Source organism: Aspergillus sydowii (assembly GCF_001890705.1).
Source record: "Aspergillus sydowii CBS 593.65 unplaced genomic scaffold ASPSYscaffold_7, whole genome shotgun sequence".
NCBI classification, from domain to species: Eukaryota; Fungi; Ascomycota; class Eurotiomycetes; order Eurotiales; family Aspergillaceae; genus Aspergillus; species Aspergillus sydowii.
The window spans coordinates 587,056-605,584 of NW_024467865.1; the positions used below are offsets into that span (position 1 = coordinate 587,056).

General features: G+C 49.4%; 7 protein-coding genes across 7 annotated transcripts; 4 read left to right on the forward strand and 3 right to left on the reverse strand.

Annotated features, from left to right (window-relative positions):
• Nucleotides 1-275: 275 nt before the first annotated feature.
• ASPSYDRAFT_46675 (uncharacterized protein) lies at nucleotides 276-2,053 on the forward strand. The gene is made up of 5 exons (XM_040847285.1): nucleotides 276-366; nucleotides 478-523; nucleotides 596-644; nucleotides 703-1,354; nucleotides 1,422-2,053. The coding sequence occupies exons 1-5, from the start codon at nucleotides 357-359 to the stop codon at nucleotides 1,886-1,888; spliced, it is 1,224 nt and encodes a 407-aa protein (XP_040701328.1). The 5' UTR covers nucleotides 276-356; the 3' UTR covers nucleotides 1,889-2,053.
• A 381-nt stretch (nucleotides 2,054-2,434) lies between these two features.
• On the reverse strand, nucleotides 2,435-5,986 carry ctpA (Cu(2+)-transporting P-type ATPase CCC2; the record flags this gene model as incomplete). Its single annotated transcript, XM_040842362.1, has 1 exon — nucleotides 2,435-5,986. One exon carries the CDS (start codon nucleotides 5,984-5,986, stop codon nucleotides 2,435-2,437), a length of 3,552 nt encoding a protein of 1,183 aa, XP_040701329.1.
• A 1,571-nt stretch (nucleotides 5,987-7,557) lies between these two features.
• Nucleotides 7,558-8,541, forward strand: ASPSYDRAFT_59037 (PCI domain-containing protein; the record flags this gene model as incomplete). Its single annotated transcript, XM_040849626.1, has 1 exon — nucleotides 7,558-8,541. One exon carries the CDS (start codon nucleotides 7,558-7,560, stop codon nucleotides 8,539-8,541), a length of 984 nt encoding a protein of 327 aa, XP_040701330.1.
• Nucleotides 8,542-8,959: 418 nt separating this feature from the next.
• On the reverse strand, nucleotides 8,960-10,202 carry rgsB (putative RGS domain protein (Rax1); the record flags this gene model as incomplete). The annotated part of the gene is made up of 3 exons (XM_040849627.1): nucleotides 8,960-9,196; nucleotides 9,256-9,982; nucleotides 10,048-10,202. The coding sequence occupies 3 exons, from the start codon at nucleotides 10,200-10,202 to the stop codon at nucleotides 8,960-8,962; spliced, it is 1,119 nt and encodes a 372-aa protein (XP_040701331.1).
• A 977-nt stretch (nucleotides 10,203-11,179) lies between these two features.
• On the reverse strand, nucleotides 11,180-12,776 carry gcnE (histone acetyltransferase GCN5; the record flags this gene model as incomplete). The annotated part of the gene is made up of 7 exons (XM_040852386.1): nucleotides 11,180-11,200; nucleotides 11,264-11,971; nucleotides 12,041-12,155; nucleotides 12,212-12,420; nucleotides 12,475-12,531; nucleotides 12,604-12,704; nucleotides 12,767-12,776. 7 exons carry the CDS (start codon nucleotides 12,774-12,776, stop codon nucleotides 11,180-11,182), a joined length of 1,221 nt encoding a protein of 406 aa, XP_040701332.1.
• A 185-nt stretch (nucleotides 12,777-12,961) lies between these two features.
• Nucleotides 12,962-14,832, forward strand: ASPSYDRAFT_205025 (putative DNA repair protein Rad1; the record flags this gene model as incomplete). The annotated part of the gene is made up of 5 exons (XM_040843874.1): nucleotides 12,962-13,197; nucleotides 13,249-13,278; nucleotides 13,348-13,402; nucleotides 13,458-13,497; nucleotides 13,579-14,832. Exons 1-5 carry the CDS (start codon nucleotides 13,095-13,097, stop codon nucleotides 14,830-14,832), a joined length of 1,482 nt encoding a protein of 493 aa, XP_040701333.1. The 5' UTR covers nucleotides 12,962-13,094.
• Nucleotides 14,833-16,156: 1,324 nt separating this feature from the next.
• Nucleotides 16,157-18,439, forward strand: ASPSYDRAFT_59041 (CCR4-Not complex 3'-5'-exoribonuclease subunit Ccr4; the record flags this gene model as incomplete). Its single annotated transcript, XM_040849628.1, has 2 exons — nucleotides 16,157-17,207; nucleotides 17,265-18,439. The coding sequence occupies 2 exons, from the start codon at nucleotides 16,157-16,159 to the stop codon at nucleotides 18,437-18,439; spliced, it is 2,226 nt and encodes a 741-aa protein (XP_040701334.1).
• Nucleotides 18,440-18,529: the final 90 nt, after the last annotated feature.

An 18,529-nucleotide genomic window follows, 5' to 3' on the forward strand; every position in this document is an offset into this window, starting at 1 on the left:
TGAATTGTCAGGTGGGATATGCTGGGGAAGAAACAGCAGAAACAGTAGATTTGTAGAGGAATGAATCACGAACTTCTGCCCCTCCGTGGCTCCGCAATCGGCCAAATGGGGAAAAATTGAAAAAAGTGCCATATCATCACGTGAGAACAAGATAAGCAGTGCCCACTCGACCAATGGGAGATTGTAATTTAACAGTAAAATTGCTGGTTCCCCGCGATAAATAACAGGGATACAGTAATCAATACGTTAATTACACGTTTACACCGTTGAATGATCGCAGCGCAAGCATCGCGTCCCTGAAGCTTGTCTTCTCCATCATCTCAACCTGGTCCCGTGCCGTAGAAGCTCCGGGAGATATGTCGCTAGGTATGTATGCCTCGACTGAAACTCCTAACACTTGTTTCTTGTTTCATCCTGCCCTCTTCCCCTTACTCCTAACGCCTGTGAAGCTGCGCGGACTAACGTCGTCATCAACAGATGATGAGAGCTTGGAGATAGCCGCCAATGGCGGCACGATGGATCTGTATGTCACTCTCTCCATTAGCTCTATATCTGGGTGATTTTTTTTTTTCCCAATGCTAATATTCCTACATAGTGACAAATGGCCAGGCATAGTAGAGCCGCTACTCGAGCGATTGGAATATGTGCGCATGGGAGCTCTCTTGACCTTGTCAATTCTGATAGCTAACAATGCGCTCTTAGATCATCTACAATGTCTTCCCAATGCCTCAGATGCCTCCCGAGCTCCCATCTGCCGATCAATACCAGCAGCAATACCTAAATCCAACCTCCTCTTTCCTCCACGACCCCAATTCCGTGCCCTCCAGCAGCAACAAGGAGAACACCGAACCGCCAAATTTCCAAACACCTCCGCGACCTCCCCCGTCATCACTCAATCCTCCATCTTCAACCGAGCGAGTCCCCGATTCACAAGCATCTCAAACAGGAACTACAACCGCAACCCTCCCCGCCCCACTTCTCCTCACTGTCCAGTCTATTCAATCAACCCTGCGATCTTTATTTACTTCGAAGCCGCCACACACCATTCAGCGGTTAGCGGAGCTCATCCTTCGTCCCACTGCATATTACCGAACACTTCCGGCTTACCTGCGCGCCGTTGACCGTGTCGTGTCGGTCACCAGCAGCGCGGATGTGTTTCCGTTCCCAATGCAAAGCGGTGCAGCTACAACCCAGCCCCAGCCTAATGGGACACTAAACGGCGCCGAGAACAAATTTATCCTACCGGAAAACACGCTAGGCAGTGATGAGTCTTTGGGGGGTGCTCTTCTTACCCCCATACCTTGGCTGAGTAACCCTGCTTCGCCAGGCCCTGAAGGGGCAGGTATCAACGAAGGTTCGTTGTAACACCTCAACCCTCATATAGGCAGACATATCTAACATCATCCTTACTCAATGTACAGTACCCATGATAGCAACAGCCCCGAGCCTCCAAAACCAACTCCTCACACAGCCCGCTGATCCAACCAGTCAACAAACTGTTGCCGCTGAGGGCGATGGCACTGTCCTGGAGGGTGAAATGACAGCTGAGGGCACCGACGGAATACCCCATGCACGAGGCCCCTCCGTCCTGGGCGTAGAGGATCTGGGTCTACAAGATGGCAGGGACGTTGAGGTAACGCTTCTAAGCAAAGAGGCGGAAGCAGCAGGCGCTTCGTCTACTGAGGAATCGAACGCTCCTATAGTTACTACCTCTGAACAGCCCGGCCAGGAATCTGCCCTCGCAAACGAGGATTCAACAACCACGACAGCTACGGCACAGAAAGATAAGGATACGGGCGCGGACGCGGACGCGGATGCGGATGGGGACGGAGATATCACACTATCCGATGAGCCGACTATACCGCAGGAAGGCCAAGGCGAGAAGTAGCAGAGCAGGGCGGAGTAGGGATAAACTCTAGTATATTTATGGGTGACTGATAGAGAGACTGCGTGATATGTTCTATACTTGGACTTGATAGTACCTCATTTCATGAAATGAATAACGATCTAACCTAAACTTTGCATTGCTACAAATATATATACTGTATGTCAGATTTGAGTGTTTACTGTGTTTAAATAGCTATACGGCACGTAATAGGGCAAAAAGCGGGTGACCTCTTGTAAGTTCATGTATTTCTACCGGAAGTTTAGCCATCAAGACTGGTTTCCATAAAGCTCCTCCTTTATCGCGAGGGGACAAAAAAAAAAAAGAAAAGGCACTCCGAATACAAGTAGGTCGTAGCTTGTATAGAATAGTATATATATATATATATATATCCTTCGTATTTTTATCCAAGTACTGCGAAATGTCTAACATAAAAGTATCAACGGGAAAGAGGTATCTTGCGAGTAAATCATAATAGAATCCGGTATCCGAGACCCCAAAAAAAAGAGACATAAGACATCATTAAAATAATAGAAAAAAAAGAAAGAACTAAACTGCTGGCTCCACTGATTGAAGAGGCACGTAGGTCGGCTCAACACCCAATGTTTGGGTAGGGCGTCCAGTTATAAACGACCACGTTCTTGCGGCTGTGCCCTGAATCCATTGTGCGGCGCGTCGGGTGGTGTTAGGCGCGGTGACAGAGAAAAGAGTGGCTTCTAACCAGCTCTTTTGGGAGCCGCCGCCTGATGCAATATTGCTTTCCTTCTCCAGGAGATCTGCATCCATCCACGAGGGTCTTTTCCAGAACTTGAGAAGAAGACTGCTTACGACGACAGAGACGCTGGAAAGAGCCATTGCTGCACCGGCTGCCATTGGTGGGAGCATAAATCCACCGAAAGGGAGGAAGAGGCCCATTGCGAATGGAAGGCCGATGACATTATATGCGCAGGCCCAGACGAGATTGAATTTAATACGCCTGAAAACGGTGCGAGAAAGGGAAAGACTCGCAGGTACCGAGAGAAGGTCGTCTGGCCGCATTAGGACAATATCCGCCGCCTCCATGGCAACATCAGTGCCTGATGCGAGGGCGATACCGACAGATGCGGTGACGAGAGCCGGGGAGTCATTAATTCCGTCTCCAACCATGGCGACACAGTCACCGGTCTCTTCAAGAGACGCGATAATAGATTGCTTATCAGATGGAGAGACTGATGCGTGAACGGCTTCGGATGAGATACCAACAGCCGAGGCAATTGAGATAGCTGCTGCATGGGAATCACCTGTAATTAGTGATGTCGAAAGACCCATCCGATGTAGGGCGGCTACTGCAGCCACAGCGGTTACCTTCACGGTATCCTGGAGTAAGAGCGTCCCTGCAAATTGCCCGTCAATCGCCACGTGGATTTCGGTAATTCCGACTTGAGAGCTCTTGGAACCCGACATTTGCTCAGCGGATTCCGAAATGGGAATGTCATTTGTTCTCAGAAACTCGGCGTTTCCAATAAGCACACGGTACCGGACGCGTTCGATACTAGAGGCCGGTTCGACGAGAGCAGATATGCCTTTACCAACGCGGGCGTCGAAATCACCTAGGCTTCCAGGTAGTCCAGTCTCTCCAAAGTGTCCTGATTCATTCCTTGCAGCCAAGTAGATGGTCTTGCCGATGGGATGTTCGCTGTTCATTTCGGCAAGCCCAACAATTAACCACCAAAGTCGACGGCGCCAATCATTTGATGTCCAGTTAGGCTCGATTTTCGCTTCCGCAACATTCATTTTCCCTGTTGTCAAAGTACCAGTCTTGTCAAACACGACATGGGTGATTTTAGTAGCGGTCTCAAGTACAGCACCGCCTTTGACGAGGATTCCCTGTGTCGCACCAACTCCAGTTCCCACCATGACCGCTGTGGGGGTACTGAGTCCCAATGCACAAGGACAAGCAAAAACGATGACTGAAATGCACAGCTTCAGACAGACCATGAGTTTGCCCCCACCTTCTTTGGCAACAAAAATCTTCGGAGGATTGGGCAACAGGTGGCTCACGAACATCCAGCCAAAAAATGTGACCAAACCGAGACTAATAATGGTTGGCACGAAATAACCGGCCACGATATCTGCCATACGCTGGATTGAAGCCCGACCTGTTTGTGCATCCTGTACCAGCTTGACAATCTTACTGAGCTGGGTATCCTTGCCCGTGCGAATGACCTTAAAATCAACTGCACTTGTACCGTTCACAGTCCCTGCGATGACGAGGCTCCCCTTGGTCTTATGAATAGGCAATGCCTCGCCAGTGACCATACTCTCGTCGACGTAGGTCTCACCTCGAATGACGATTCCATCAGCGGAGACTTTATCTCCTGGATGGAGTATAATGATGTCTCCTACTTCAATAAGTTCGGTGGGAATAACCCTCTGGACGACCGTAGGTCTTTCATTCGAAGAGCTCGGCTTTTGTTCGTCGGTGTCCACGCTTTCCCATTCCTCGGCTAGTTTTTCGGCCGCTATCGGGTCATCGTAGATGGTCGTCATTGATGGTGCGAGAGACATGAGTCGAGAAAGAGCAGCAGACGTCTGGCCTTTTGCCCTGTTTTCCAGCCAGCGACCAAGCGTTATGAAAGTGATAAGCATAGTACTCGTGTCAAAGACGGTGCTAGGCCTGTGGTGAGGCTTCATGAATATGGCAACAACCATGGTGAAAACACTGTAGAAGAACGCTGCCGAAGTTCCAAGCATAATGAGGACATCCATTGTTGGGGCACGGTGTCGTAAAGACTTGAAACTTGTGACATAGAACCGCTTTCCAATGCCAAATTGCACAGGTATTGTGAGTAGCAGACAGATGGCTTCCCCAAGATAGAGGCCTGGAATGATTCGAACCCCGCCAAAGTCAAGCATTGGCAGATACATGGGAAGTATCATATTGACCAGAAAAACAGGGACGGCGAAGGAAAGTGAAATGAGGAAGGCACGTTTCCATTCTAGGACTTCTTTTGTCTTCGCCAAAGACTCCATTTGTGCGTTGCTATCGTCAGAGTCTGTTAATAAAGCATTGTACCCAGCAGCTTCAATCGCAACAACAATACCACGAATTCCAAGTATAGATGTGTCGTATGAGACTGCTAATTGAGACGCAGCGAGAGAAACCGAAGCAGAAACAAGCCCCGGCTTCTGCATGAGCAAGTCCTCGAGTGCTGCGGCAGAGTTAGCATCTCGTAAGCCATGGAGGTCAAGCGTAACCCGGCTTATGCCACTTTTCTGAGCATAAGCTTGGACCTCAGAGACAATCTTGGCATCAAAGCCAGCGTCCTCGATCAGGCCAACAATCTTCTTGGAAGAAAGAACATGAGGATCATGAGTGACCATCGCTCGTTCAGCAAGCAGGCTGATATTGAATTGGACCAGGCCCTCCACGCCATCGAAAGCCGCTTGTACACTCGACGTACATGCACCGCATGTCATGCCGTCAATGGACACGGTGGTGACAGTCTGCTGCGATGAAGGATTTGTAGATTCCTGAGAGCCACGAGAACCAGCTTGGAGCGTTGAGGTTTCCAGCACCTTCGCCCCAAAGCCGCGATCTTCAACTATACCCGCAAGCTGCTCGGCTGATATCGTGGATGAATCATGCTCTATTACCGCTCGCTCTGAGAGCAGCGATATGTTGACAGATCGTACTCCAGGATTCTCCATCAGACCGCCTTCTACCGCAGAGGTGCAAGCTCCGCATGTCATGCCTTCGATTGCTAACGTTGTGGTCGTGATATTCGTCTCGAGCACCTTCGAAGCGCCGGCGCCCAGCGTCGGGATCGAGGAACTGTCCGTAGAAATTACCGCCGCATCGAAACCGCGATCTTCGATCATCTCGGCGACTTTTCCTGGAGGGAGGAGAGTGGGATTGTGGTGGATAACGGCCCTACCCATCATTAAACTCACGGAAACCTCGCCGGCGCCCTCGACGCCTTTGAAAGCTCCCTCCACTGCAGAGGTACATGCGCCGCATGTCATCCCCTCCACGCTGACGGTGGTGATGGCCATTTGCGACGTGGATCTGCTCGGGGTGAGGCTGTCATCCCCGGCGGCTATTGTATTGGGAACCGCCATCGTATTTCACGTACAGGCAAAAGCCGGGAAATATTATCGTCACCGCATGAGAGCGAGCCGCCGATTTAAAAGAGGAATGTGAAGGAGGAGAAAAAGAAAAAGACAGTCTGAGTGAGAAAAGAGTCGGTCAAGGGCGAGAACGCAGAGTAAGGGAGGACGCAGAGTAAGGAAGGCCTGAAATAATAAACCAGACGAGGGCGGAAGCAGCGGAGGTCGGAGGGTCCGTCACTTGTCGCCGATTAGTAGATTAACGCTGCGCTACATGAATCGCGCCGATCACCACCGGCAGCTCCTGACGGGTTATTACTCCGTCGATATGAATTATGAACAATAATCTGGGAGGTTCGAGGACTCGAGCTGCGAGCAAGTGAAAGCCGACGGATGAACCACTGCCTAGAAAAAACTATCGAAAGATCGCCCTTGCTCATATCAAGCGGAGATGCGACCATCTGTCCTCATTCCAACAGAAATGGCGAAGAATGGTAGCGGACTGCTGGAAGCTGCGGGTCTCAAGAAGGACTTGGCGCCATCTTAGTAATTTGCTCGCGGCTTTGATCACAAGTGACAATGCGACCCGGACGATCGCCAGCAAGGGCCTTCTGGGGTGCCAATAAGATTGCTGCCTCGTTTCTATTCATTGGCTGTTTAATGGGCTGAATGGATCAATTATTGCGACATTGTGAGTACGAAGGAAATCTGCAGCCGTTCGTGTCCTCACCCTGTCAATGCGGTGACCGTGGGGGTTCTGAAGGATAAGATCTGGAGTGTAAATGTAAAGTACGTGGTCACTTCTTCCTGCAGGGACATTCCAAATACGACTTGAAATGAAAATGGGTTTCTGGAGGTAAGTTGAATCCGCTTGTTGATCTACTTGAGGCGTTCGTGGAGCATTCCTTGTCACCGAAACAACTTGACAGCTGCTGGTCGTTTCACCTAGAGTGTAGTCTTTGCGCGCCTCGAAGAATTGAACATTCCCAAGAGGCCACGTCCCATGATTAAACATCAACCGACACCATGGAATACGTGCCCCTTTACTCGGCTTTTTTCAAAACGAAGGGTTCGTAGCTTAGATCCAACCTTAAGCGAAGCTCATTGTGAACAAGAATGGCGTGAGAGGGTGACTTGACGATCAGTATGTTCGTCTCGGGCGGGCCTCCCGAATACAGGCTCAATTGAACCCCTGCAGGAAAGACAATTCCCTACGCATAGATGATTTCACAAGTCGCAATTTGCGCATAGAAACTGGCCTCGCTCAGTTGATAATGATGTTACCTCTGTTGTCGTCTTCGTAAACGTCGATAGTGCCCCACTTGATGTGCAAGTGGAGAGATCGGTTTGCATTAGGTGCAAACACTTTGAACCACACACCTCCCGCTCTGTCTGCGGAGCTACTGACCGTCACCAGCTATCAAACAACCTTGTCACTTCGACCTATACATCACAGCTCAACTCGATATGATTAGATCCTAGGTTTGATTACGCATATCCAATTAGTACGCTTCTCATAATGTGCACCATACAGTGCAATCTGATCCTGACAGGTTCTAGGCCGACGCCATTTCAAACAGCAGATGGACCAAGTACACCACAGGGCGCTGGATGCCCTTCAACCCTTCATCGCCCTCGCAGACTCGAATAGTGCAAATTCGCCCCGATACGTCGCAAATATAGTCACAAATGCAACAACAAGCCCACACACCTACGTCTTCGCGGAACTCCTCGAACGGCCGGCAGTCCAAGCACTCCGCTCCCCAGACACCCCCGCCGAGCTCCAAGGGTATCTGACGCTCCTCGAGATATTCGCCTGGGGGACATGGCAGGACTACCAAAAAACCCCTAACCTCCCCGCACTCAGCGATGAACAAGCCCGCAAGCTCCGCCTCCTCACCCTCCTCTCTCTCGCCTCCACTATCAAGCCCCTCACCTACGAAATCCTCATGGAGTCTCTCTCCCTCTCAGCCCCATCCGACCTCGAATCCCTCGTGACAGCAGCTATCTATGCCTCCCTTATAACTGCCAGGCTCTCGTCGGCGACAACCCCACCGACCGTGAACGTAACATCCGTCGCCCCCCTCCGCGACGTCAAGCCCAGTTCCCTGCCAGCCATGATCTCAACCTTAACAGCCTGGGAATCCCGCTGCGGCTCCGTCATCTCCGACATCGAAGCGGAAATTGCCAAAATCCGAGCTGACTCCGCACAACGCCGAGCAGAGGAACACGCCCGGGTCGTAATGATCGAAAAGACTATTGCAAAATGGAACGACGAGTCCGGCGAGACAGGCGGGGCAGGCCCCTTCGCTGGTGCAGGAAACCAAGGAACTAAGAAGTCAGGCTGGAAACCAAAAGATCTCGGAGCTGCATTCCGGAATCGAGACTTCTGGAGTGGTGGGAGCAATAAGCGCGAGTTTGATGATGATGGATACTTTGATGACGGCTCGTTTGACTTTGATCCTCATGGTTCTGGGATGGATATTGACGAGGGCACCGGGGTTGGATCGGGCTCTGGTTCTGGAGGAACAAGGCAATCGAAGCGCTTTCTGGGGAAGAAGTCATAGCTTGTTGTTGTGATAGCACTCGCACAAATCTCAGTAATGTTGCCGAATACTGCGAATACAAACTCAGGAAATTACAAGAAGATATTTGTGCAATTAAGATTACACTTAAATACTAAGCCAACAAGTAAAGACCAGCGAATATATCCACAACACCAAGGCTTCGGCAATAGTCATCTAACGTACAAGTCCAGCAGCGAAGGGGTATTATAGAAAAAAAAAAGAAAAAGAAAAGGCTCGCATGCCAAAAACAAATGAGACAGCGTTGGCTGAACGGGTATGAACAATGAATGCTATCGAAAAGGTGTCCAGTGAGGCCTTGAAAGCTGTTGCTGGAAGTTCCAATGGTGGATGCCGAACTGAATCTCGCATGCATAAGAATGAAGTGGAAGTATATCGTATTTTCCGTAAATGGACACAGCTAAAGCATCGTACCCGGGACCAGGATGAACAATATGCTCAGCGCAGCGGCGACGAGAGCCGCGATTAAAACGGTGGCGACAGCTCGTTTCACTAGCAGTTTCCGAACATATGGTTCACGGACCGGGGACCAGTTCATGAACGTATACTCGCTGTACCCTACGAATGCCATTACTGGGTCGATCTTGTATTGGTAGGAGACGATGAAGTAGGCTGCAACGATGAAAGGTAGAATTACCTATATACCAAACCGAGTTAGTAAATCAAAACAGATATTCTGAGAGGACGGCAACCTACCCAGCAACGAATGTGCCTTGGTTTATCACGTAGCACCACATAAAATGCACCCCAGAAACCTCCACCGAAACTGATGAGGGCGAACGCAAGACGTGCTATGATCGACAGTGGAACAAGGTTACCCAGGGCTTTCGCCTGCAAAAACCCTGGGAAGGCATCACGTTCCATTGCTTGGAAAACATAGTCTTTTGCTGGATCAAATACTTCCGGGTCATCTCTGCCGTCGTCCTCCACTAGATTAATGATACCAGACACCATTTCCTCGGGCAAAACAATTTCCCTTTCAGCACCTGGAAGTAGATATGTATAAAGTATCTTCTCTGCGCTAGAACGGATATCCCCACGTGCCACGGTATGGCCTGGTGAGCTTGACTCCTTGTGGGTAAAGCTCGGCCGCGGCTGCTCGTTATTCGACATTGTGCGGGATGCAGCATTGTGCGAGCCCAAGCTGCTCTGTGGAGAGTGTCTCGATGAATGGCCGTCTGAGCGAAGGAAGGCCGACAATCTTTGATCAGCATCCCTATCGTTCAGATCGCGGAGACCATCGCGAAGCCCCGAAGGCCCAGCTTCCACGAGTGGGATATCATTCACACTCTCAAAGTTCTCCAGAGGTGTCGAAGACCCCTTGCTTTCGGCCTTTTCAAGATCGGGTGTTGCTACCAGGACCGATCGTCGCAGTTCTCTAACATAATGGCGGCACAGGGACATATGTTGGGATACATCGAGCCTAGTTTTATTTGAGATTAATATTGGATCATCCCACAACATATATAATATGGAAGTGCGTCGTACCAGAAGTCAAGGTAATCAACAGAGCGTTGTTGGTCGCGCATGTAAATGTAGAAGGAAAAGAGGTCGACTGGGGCGAGAGTTCGACGGCTGAGGACTTCGAAGAGCGTGGGGAGACGATTTCGCTGTTCCAACTCGATCATACCGGGCGTCGCCATTTTGAATCCAGCTGCCAAATAAAATGTTGCGCAAAGGTGGCCGTGAGATCGGTGTTCGGGTTCAAGAGTTGAAACAAAGAGGGGCTGAATAGGGGAAACGAGTGTGATTCGAGCCGGTTCAGAAACAAGTAAACAAGTAAACAAAGAATACAAGTTGTGCGACGGATGTTTATTGAAGGTTCCAACCAAGACAACAGTGTTTAACTACCTTCAATTGTAACGAGTGACGAGTGATGAAGCGAATTAGGCGTAGAATTTGAACATCAAAGTCGCAAAAGCGAGAGGCACTGGCGAGTTCCCCTGAGAAAATGGAAGGCAGGAAAATAACAGCCACCAGACTGCAGCAAACTCAGGAGCAGCAGATTCGACCCATCCAGCAGTGCATGAAGGGGAAAAGAAAGCAACAGGAATCAGACAAGCCAAGCCAGCCGGCAATAATGAAGTCTTTCGTCTGCAGCGTTTGCCGTCTCCTTGAGGCCTTCAAGAGCGCTTCTTCAGCAATAAAACGGTCCGCCTCAATTTTAATCCGAAATGAATGGCTCCACCACCAGCCACGAGAAACAGGAAATGGATCACCCAGAAACCAATTGCCCGCTGAAACATTATGGAACAGCTGAAGTTACGTCCCGAGGCCAACGATGAATAAAAATAGGCGATCTTGCCCAGAACCCGAAGGCTGGAAGCCCTGGAACTGCATCGTCACCAGCCGCTGGTCTGCCCCTGGATTGCAGTTGGCGATCGACACGACCCAAAAGCTTCCCCATTCAGGATACGTCACGAACCATGCTTTTAGTCTGTCAGAATACTCATCCAATTGACTTCGACCCCTGACGACGTTTGGGTTAAAAACTATAGATGCAAATAATAAAAGAGCCACATGCTAATTCGGGTATTCACCATGAATCCAATAATAAAATCAAACCCTACCAGCCTAGCAAAATTGCCGCCCAAAACTCCATCAATCATGAAAATTTCTATCAGTGGCCCTCGGACAAGTGCTAGACAAGAGTTAACCATCACGAGGACACCACTCATATTTGGGATGGCTGAATTGTACTTACCGACCACTCAGGGATGTTGGAAATCTGCTGCCACATAAACTTTTCCAGCCTATTCGCACTCTTGGCGTAAGGTGTTGTCTCGTTATTGTACCGTCGGCAGTTGTCAAACATCAACACGGCGTCTTTGATGAAATCCTGTGGCGTCGGGTACATGTCCTTCTCATGCTTTTCTTCCATCGTAGACAAATCCATCGGTTCCTTGATGACATCGTAGTAGTCGAGTACCTCATCCTTATTGACCGGCTGCGTGAACGGCCACGCTGCGCTATGGTTCTGCATATCGTTGAGAAGGTGTAGGAGTTGGTTATAATTCGGTCCATGACGCGGTTGGCGCGCGAGCTCATCCATATCAGGCGACCACCCTGACTCTTTAATTGCAGGAATGCTCATCGGATCGATCTTATTCACTCCATTCTTCCACTCCTTGGGTGGTGGATGAACGATATGTGACCGGCTGAACGCACGGATCTTTGCGTGAACCGACTCTTTTTGCTTAAGCAACATGCGTCCGATTTCAAGATAACGAATCCTCGGTAGCATCGTGCATTGCATGATCGTTCCACCTTCATAATCTTTAATATATCCCATCCATATAGACCTGTCCAGTTGGATCTCCTTGGTAAATCCCTGTTTTTTGAAGTATCCAATCGCGTAGTTATCGGCGTAGGTCAGGAAGTGCATGATGTCCGACGTCGCCTTGACGTAGTCCTGTACGTGTCGACCAACTTAGCATCCATAAGTAACGAAAGTGGCGTGGCCACGTGCTCAGTTAAATACCTTCAAATGCGACATCAGATGAGTCCCGTATCCTTTAACCTGCTGATCAGATGAGATTGCACAGAATACTATCTCCGCAAATCTGCGATTATTGAACGGCCGGTAGGTTATACCGCTGTATCAAGGTTAGTGGAAATAGATCAACCATGAAGTTCCACGGGATATACGGACCCCACAACTTCCAGTGGATGTTTGACGATGGCGATTGAGAGGTGCGATCTATCGTAAACCAGTCGCGCAATATAATCCTTCGGCATTTTCGGAAGCTGCTTCTGAAAAATGCATTTCAAACCGGTAAGGACAATAAAGCTATCGCGCGATCCGTCATTGTTTACCACTCGGAACTCAATCTCGCCTCGGCGCTCCTCTAGAACTGCAGGCTGTAGACGGGGTTAGAATTGCCCGCATCTTAAAAAACTGTCCGCGCGGCTCACCTTTTCGGGGAAAGGAACAATTCGCATTGGCGGCTTTTCCAAGGGATCGTCTTCAGTCTATTCAAAAGTGGACGCGTCAATTCCAGAATTATCACGCAAGTATATATTTAAACAGAGTCAGAAGCATACCTTCAATTCCCTCCCTGGGGAATCTGTGCGCGCCCTCTTACTCTGCTGTTGGGAATCTGGGGAAAGGGCCTCCGAGGAGGTTTTCCGCTTTGTGATCGGGCCTAGAATCTGTTATTATAAAGTTTTCCAATTCAACAAAGCCCTCCAAACAATTTTCACTCACTTTCAGTCATTATAATCAGTTAATATGATATAAAGCTGGTGTCTGTTCCAACTTTCAACTCCAATTCAGATGCGCCGAAGTATGATCTGACGTCGGCCAATGATGAGTCGATGACTGATCGGAGGCGGGGAGTCGGGACCACAATGATCCGAACTGGTCGGGCCAGATCGACTTTCCGTGGAGCTTCAAGTGCTTAGATTCCCGGTGATTTGTATTGCGATGGCTGTCATCTTCGAACTCACTCATTCAATGTTCTAGCCCACTTTTCTCTTCAGCTTAAATTTTACACTTGCAATTATTCTGACTTGTGTTGCCGCTATAATACTCAATGTCTCTAAACCAGGTCTGGGAGGCAGCTTCTGCAAGCCCTTATATTCCTCTTATTGCGAAAGAGAGCCAATTTACTGTTGGCTTTACTCTTCTGCTACTCGGTGAGCCTGAGCAATCACTTGCCAAATAATAAATTGCTAATTTATGGTCAGCTTTTGTACTTACAGGACTTTTCGGGCTGAGTTAGTACCTCTGATGACGGTAGAGCACCAGAAAAACATTACACATTTCTAATGCTCCACATTGTATAGACCGATCCTTCCCTACCATTATCTCGCTTGGTGTCCCGGCATCTCTAGCTTTTGGGTATTATTTATTCCCTACTCATTGGATTCGCAACCGCTAATATGTCGCGCCCCAGCTTCGGAGCCGTGTTTATGATTTGTGCCGTTGGTGTTTACGTTTAAGTGACATCTTCCGCTCACATACTCCGGTGTATGGATCTCTAGAAATTTGAAAGAGAAGCAGAACTGTATCGCTAGAAACGTCGGAGGTTTCTTATCCGGACCTTCTCAATAAATACCCGGTGTTTACTCCATACTATTCTATACTCCTCTACCGAAATGATGGCGGAAGAGACGGGGCCTATCTTCTCTGCCGTTTCTAGCAACGCACACCAACTCTACACTTTACTTCATTGCATTAGCTTTGCGCAGAATGCCTGCGTGCAAATAACGCCGGATGGAATCCGCTTTTCTGTGGAGGAAGCGCGAGTAGTACAAGGACTCGCATTCCTTGACAAAGCTCTTTTCACCTCCTATACCTTCAATCCGGCTGCCACACCCGGTAACGAAGACGGTGTTACGATGGAAGGTCTCGAATCAGACGGTTCAAATTATCCCTGTTTTTTTGTATCATTGACAGCCCTGCTGGAAACATTGAAAATATTTGGAGTGGGCGAATCATCGTCTACTAGCGCCAGTAGGGCAACCAGCGTTCAGCCTTCAACTGTTTCTGCATCTAGCGCATTTACGGCGCCAGCCTTACTTCTAAATCGTTCTTGTACATTACAATATTCGCATTATGGCTCTCCTCTCAGCGTCACCTTAGCTGAAACTGGCGTTAAAACTGTTTGCGAGTTGACGACCTACGAACCCGACGAGGGTGAACTCGACATCCCATTCCAGCGCGACGGTATCGTCATGAAAATAATTATGCGCTCCGCCTGGCTACACAACGCAATCACGGAGCTCGGTGCCACGAATCCGAACATCTTGAAAATTTCCGCATCCGCAAAAGAAGAACCATTCTTTACCCTCTCTGGTGCCGGTGGTCCATTTAGCGAGTCGTCGGTGGAATTTTCGATTGAGCAAGATGGCCAAAATAACGGAACACAATCAGATACGCACCGCAAAGTACTAACAAACGACGGTACAACTCGGTCACGAGCTACAAGAGCTAAACTCGCTCCCACAGTTACAGAAACGTTCCTTGTTAGCCCGCCTTCCTCAATGGGGTCTCGCTTGAAACAGGACTTTCGGTTTGGCTTCGTCCAAAAGGCATCCCGCGCCATGGCGGTGGCCAACAAAGTGAGCATACGCGGCGATCGACAGGGTGTGCTGAGTCTGCAATTTATGATTGAGTTTGACAAGGCGGGGTCTGCTACTACAAGCAACAGTGCGCGCTCCGCAAAAGAAGCTCCCGCATCAACCGTCAGCTTCGTGGATTTCCGTTTTGTACCGTTAGTCGACGAAGACGAGCTTGGGGGTGCAGAGTTTCGCGATGACATGGATTAGAATGTACATGCAAATGTAAATGATAGGGATTTTAGAGTGATATCAAGGATAGAAGCTGTTCCATTTGATTGCCATGAGACTTCTTTCTACTGCCTCCCTGCTATGCAGGCGTAGTTTGAAAACATGGTTTCTATGCCACATAATACTATAGAATTTGTTCCTATCTGACTCCTTCCCCTCCCCGACATCTTGCTTATCTTTCCTGGCTCCTGTGGCCCTCAATAGTCAGAGGGTTAATTGAATCTGGCTCCCAAGCGCACGCACACGCCAATTTCCAGGGTTTGCTTGAAGAGGTGGGATAATCCAGATAAGCCGTCGGTGCGCTGATTGCCCAAATAGCAGCTCGTTATGGCTGCCATTCATGTCAAAGGGTGTTTCAGAGGCGAGGTGGCGAGCCGAGCAGTAAGTTAATGTAGTAGTAGTTCCATTTCTAAGCCATTGCGGTTTTCAAACATTGTTTGACGCCTAAATGAGCAAAGCCCACAATTCCATGTGTTGATAGTTCAATAGTATGGTTGATATAGAGGTAAAAAGACCCGAAAGGGTGCCCACGGATAGTTCTCGAGCCTGCTTGCGGTCATTGTTCAAGAGGACCCAGTCACTGAAAAGGATCCTATTGTCAGGCAATCAAGGGAGAAGGGGCTGTGTGTCAATAACGACTCAAAGGACCAAGGGATATCGCTGTTGAACTCTGAAGGCGGACACAGGGGCCGAGTTCAATATATCTGGCCTTACCAAGTTTGGATGACGAAAGCAGGGTCTTCAGCCTCTGGTTCATGTTGGGTCCAGCGGCGAATCACAACAACCTGACAATTGCCACGTGACGTGCAACCTCCCGCCTTCAATCACACTCGAGCGTCAAAGAAGTTCATCTCGACCGGTCACTACCGTCATTGCTTTATCATCCGACTGCTTATTGTGTGCGCCCAGCCTTATTCGCTGACCGTCAATTATTTGGGGAGCCTGTCTAACATCTGATATAGGCCTCTGTGTGAATCCCGACAACTCTTCCGTGACTCGTTCGTCCGACCCCGGCTCTACCGTCCGATCCTTAAATCCTTCCTTCTGATTTACAATCGGGCTCGACACTTGTGCGGACAAAGAAAGCTTTTAGTGTTGACATTGAATCGGTCGTCTGTCCAGAAGTCACTTTTCTGGGGTGGTTCCATTCCAGGACCCCATGTTAAAGAGAAGGAGAGAACGTATTCGATCCCCGACTCCTCTCTCTACTCCTACCACGGCCATCTCTCCAGTACTCCGAATTTGGGTTGACTTCGAAACCCACCTTCACACAAATAACGCAAGGTCTCGTCTGCCACGTTAAATGGCAGATGGTACCTACAGGTTCCAGCAGCCTGGGGCCGGGCAATACTTCTTTCAAACGCAACAGCACCAACGTCACCTTATCCGCAACGGCACAGGCTCCCCTACTGGACGACTGAAATTCAACCACGAAACCCCGTCCCCGTCGCGATCGCCGCCGCTTGGTCAAGCAGCTGGCCTCAATCCTTTCACCATGTATAGTCAGACACATCAACAGCAACATGTCATCATGAATGGTAGCCAGGCCCACCAGCGGTTTGGTATGCAGATCCCGAAGTTTCAGGCGCAGTCTCACCACCCACACCCCGCGCAGCAAGCACACCACCACGCTCATCATAACCAGCCGCCTCAGCATGTCGCCCACCAGCACAACTTCTCAAGTGGGGCTTTGACGTCGGCTACCCCTCATTTCACCCCTAGCCACCTTCAGAATGGGACACACACCAATCTTGACGAAGATCTTGACGAATCTATGAACGAACATTGGCAACAGCAGCTCCAGCTGGCTGCTGAGTCCCGGCAGGCCAGTTCGCCCCACTACTATGCTCGGGCCGTAGCACAGCAGACCAAAGGCATTCAAATCGCACCCAGCCAACCGGAGCCTCAAGAAAATGGCGTCAACTGGAAGAACGGCGTTGCGAAGACGAAGACTGCTTCACGGCAGGGTTGGCATGCGCTCGATTTCGGCGGCCAAGGACTACGGGCTCTAACACCGTCGCTATTCAACTATGCTTTCTTGGAAAAATTGTATCTAAATCACAACAAGTTGAAGGTGGTGCCTCGGGAAATTGGACAACTGCGGAAACTCACCAACTTGGATTTATCGGGAAATGACCTCAATGTGCTTCCCGAGGAAATCGGCATGCTCACGAACCTAAAGCAACTCCTCCTTTTCGACAACAATATTCGCACCCTTCCATACGAGATGGGTTATCTCTACCGATTGGAAATCCTAGGAATAGAGGGTAATCCGTTGGAAGATGTTTTGAAAGCCCAAATCTTGAAGGAAGGAACTAAGGCTTTGATCAAATATTTGAAGGAAGAGATGCCAGGTTCGTATCATTCTTCTGCTGCAACCACATTGAGCTCTTTCGCTAACTGTGTGTTAGATACTCACGTTGAACCGCCGGGCCGAGATTGGCTCATCCTAGACGAAACCGCAGTTACCTCTCCCGACAAGATAACCGTTCTTTCATACAACATACTTTGCGATTCGTCTGCAACCCAATCACACTACGGCTACGCGCCTTCCCGCGTCCTCTCTTGGGAATATAGAAGACAAACAATATTGAATGAGCTCAGGGCTCATGATTCAGATATAATCTGCCTCCAAGAAATCGACCAAGGGAGCTACAACGAGTTTTTCAGGGAGCAATTGGCCTATAGTGACTACAAGGGCGTGTACTGGCCCCGAGGAAGGGCCATGGGAATGCAGGAGGATGATGCCAAGGGGGTTGACGGATGTGCTATCTTCTTCAAGGGAAGCAAGTTCATTATTCTCGACAAGCAGGTGATCAACTTTGGTCAGACAGCAGTGCGAAGACCGGACGCCAAGGGTCAAGATGACATCTACAATCGGTTATGGCAAAAAGATCACATTGCCGTTATTGTCTTCTTGGAGAACCGACAGACTGGATCTCGGTTCATCATCGTCAACGCGCATCTCTACTGGGATCCTACTTTCAAGGATGTCAAATTGATTCAAACAGCTATCCTAATGGAGGAGATTACGAGACACTCAGAAAGGTACGCTAAATGGGCCCCTTGCACGGATAAGGCCGCGTTCCGCTTCTCGGAAGCTGGCGCGGAGCAGTCCATGCCCGAGCCTGCTCCCTCCGCGGAGTACGCTAGCGGTGATCAAATTCCGCTCTTTATGTGTGGAGACTTCAACTCATCACCTGGCTCGGCGGCATACAACCTCATCGCTAACGGAGGACTTGTTGAGGAACATCCGGATCTAGAGAAACGGATGTACGGAAACCTGAGTCGAGTAGGAATGACGCACCCCTTCAAACTCAAGTCGGCATACAGCTCTATCGGCGAGATGAGCTTTACAAATTACACTCCAGATTTCAAGGATATACTGGACTATATATGGTATACATCGAATTCTGTGCACGTTTCGGCGTTACTCGGGGAGGTGGATAAGGACTACCTACGGAAGGTGCCCGGGTTCCCTAACTATCATTTTCCAAGTGATCATATCGCATTGTTCGCGGAGTTTTCAGTTAAAGGTAAAAAGGGCAAGGTTGTGGAGGCGGACTTTGGTCCGCAACGGAACTGAGCGGCCAACGGCCATGGGAGCATGTCGAATCTTACGAAGACAGGTGTTTGTGTAGCCCGGTTTATCCTGTTCTTGTTATCTCGGATATTT

Coding starts and splice junctions, on each gene's coding strand:
- ASPSYDRAFT_46675 (XM_040847285.1), top strand. Junction 645..702: donor TACTCGAGCGATTGGAATAT/GTGCGCATGGGA, acceptor ATGCGCTCTTAG/ATCATCTACAATGTCTTCCC. Junction 1,355..1,421: donor AGGGGCAGGTATCAACGAAG/GTTCGTTGTAAC, acceptor CTCAATGTACAG/TACCCATGATAGCAACAGCC.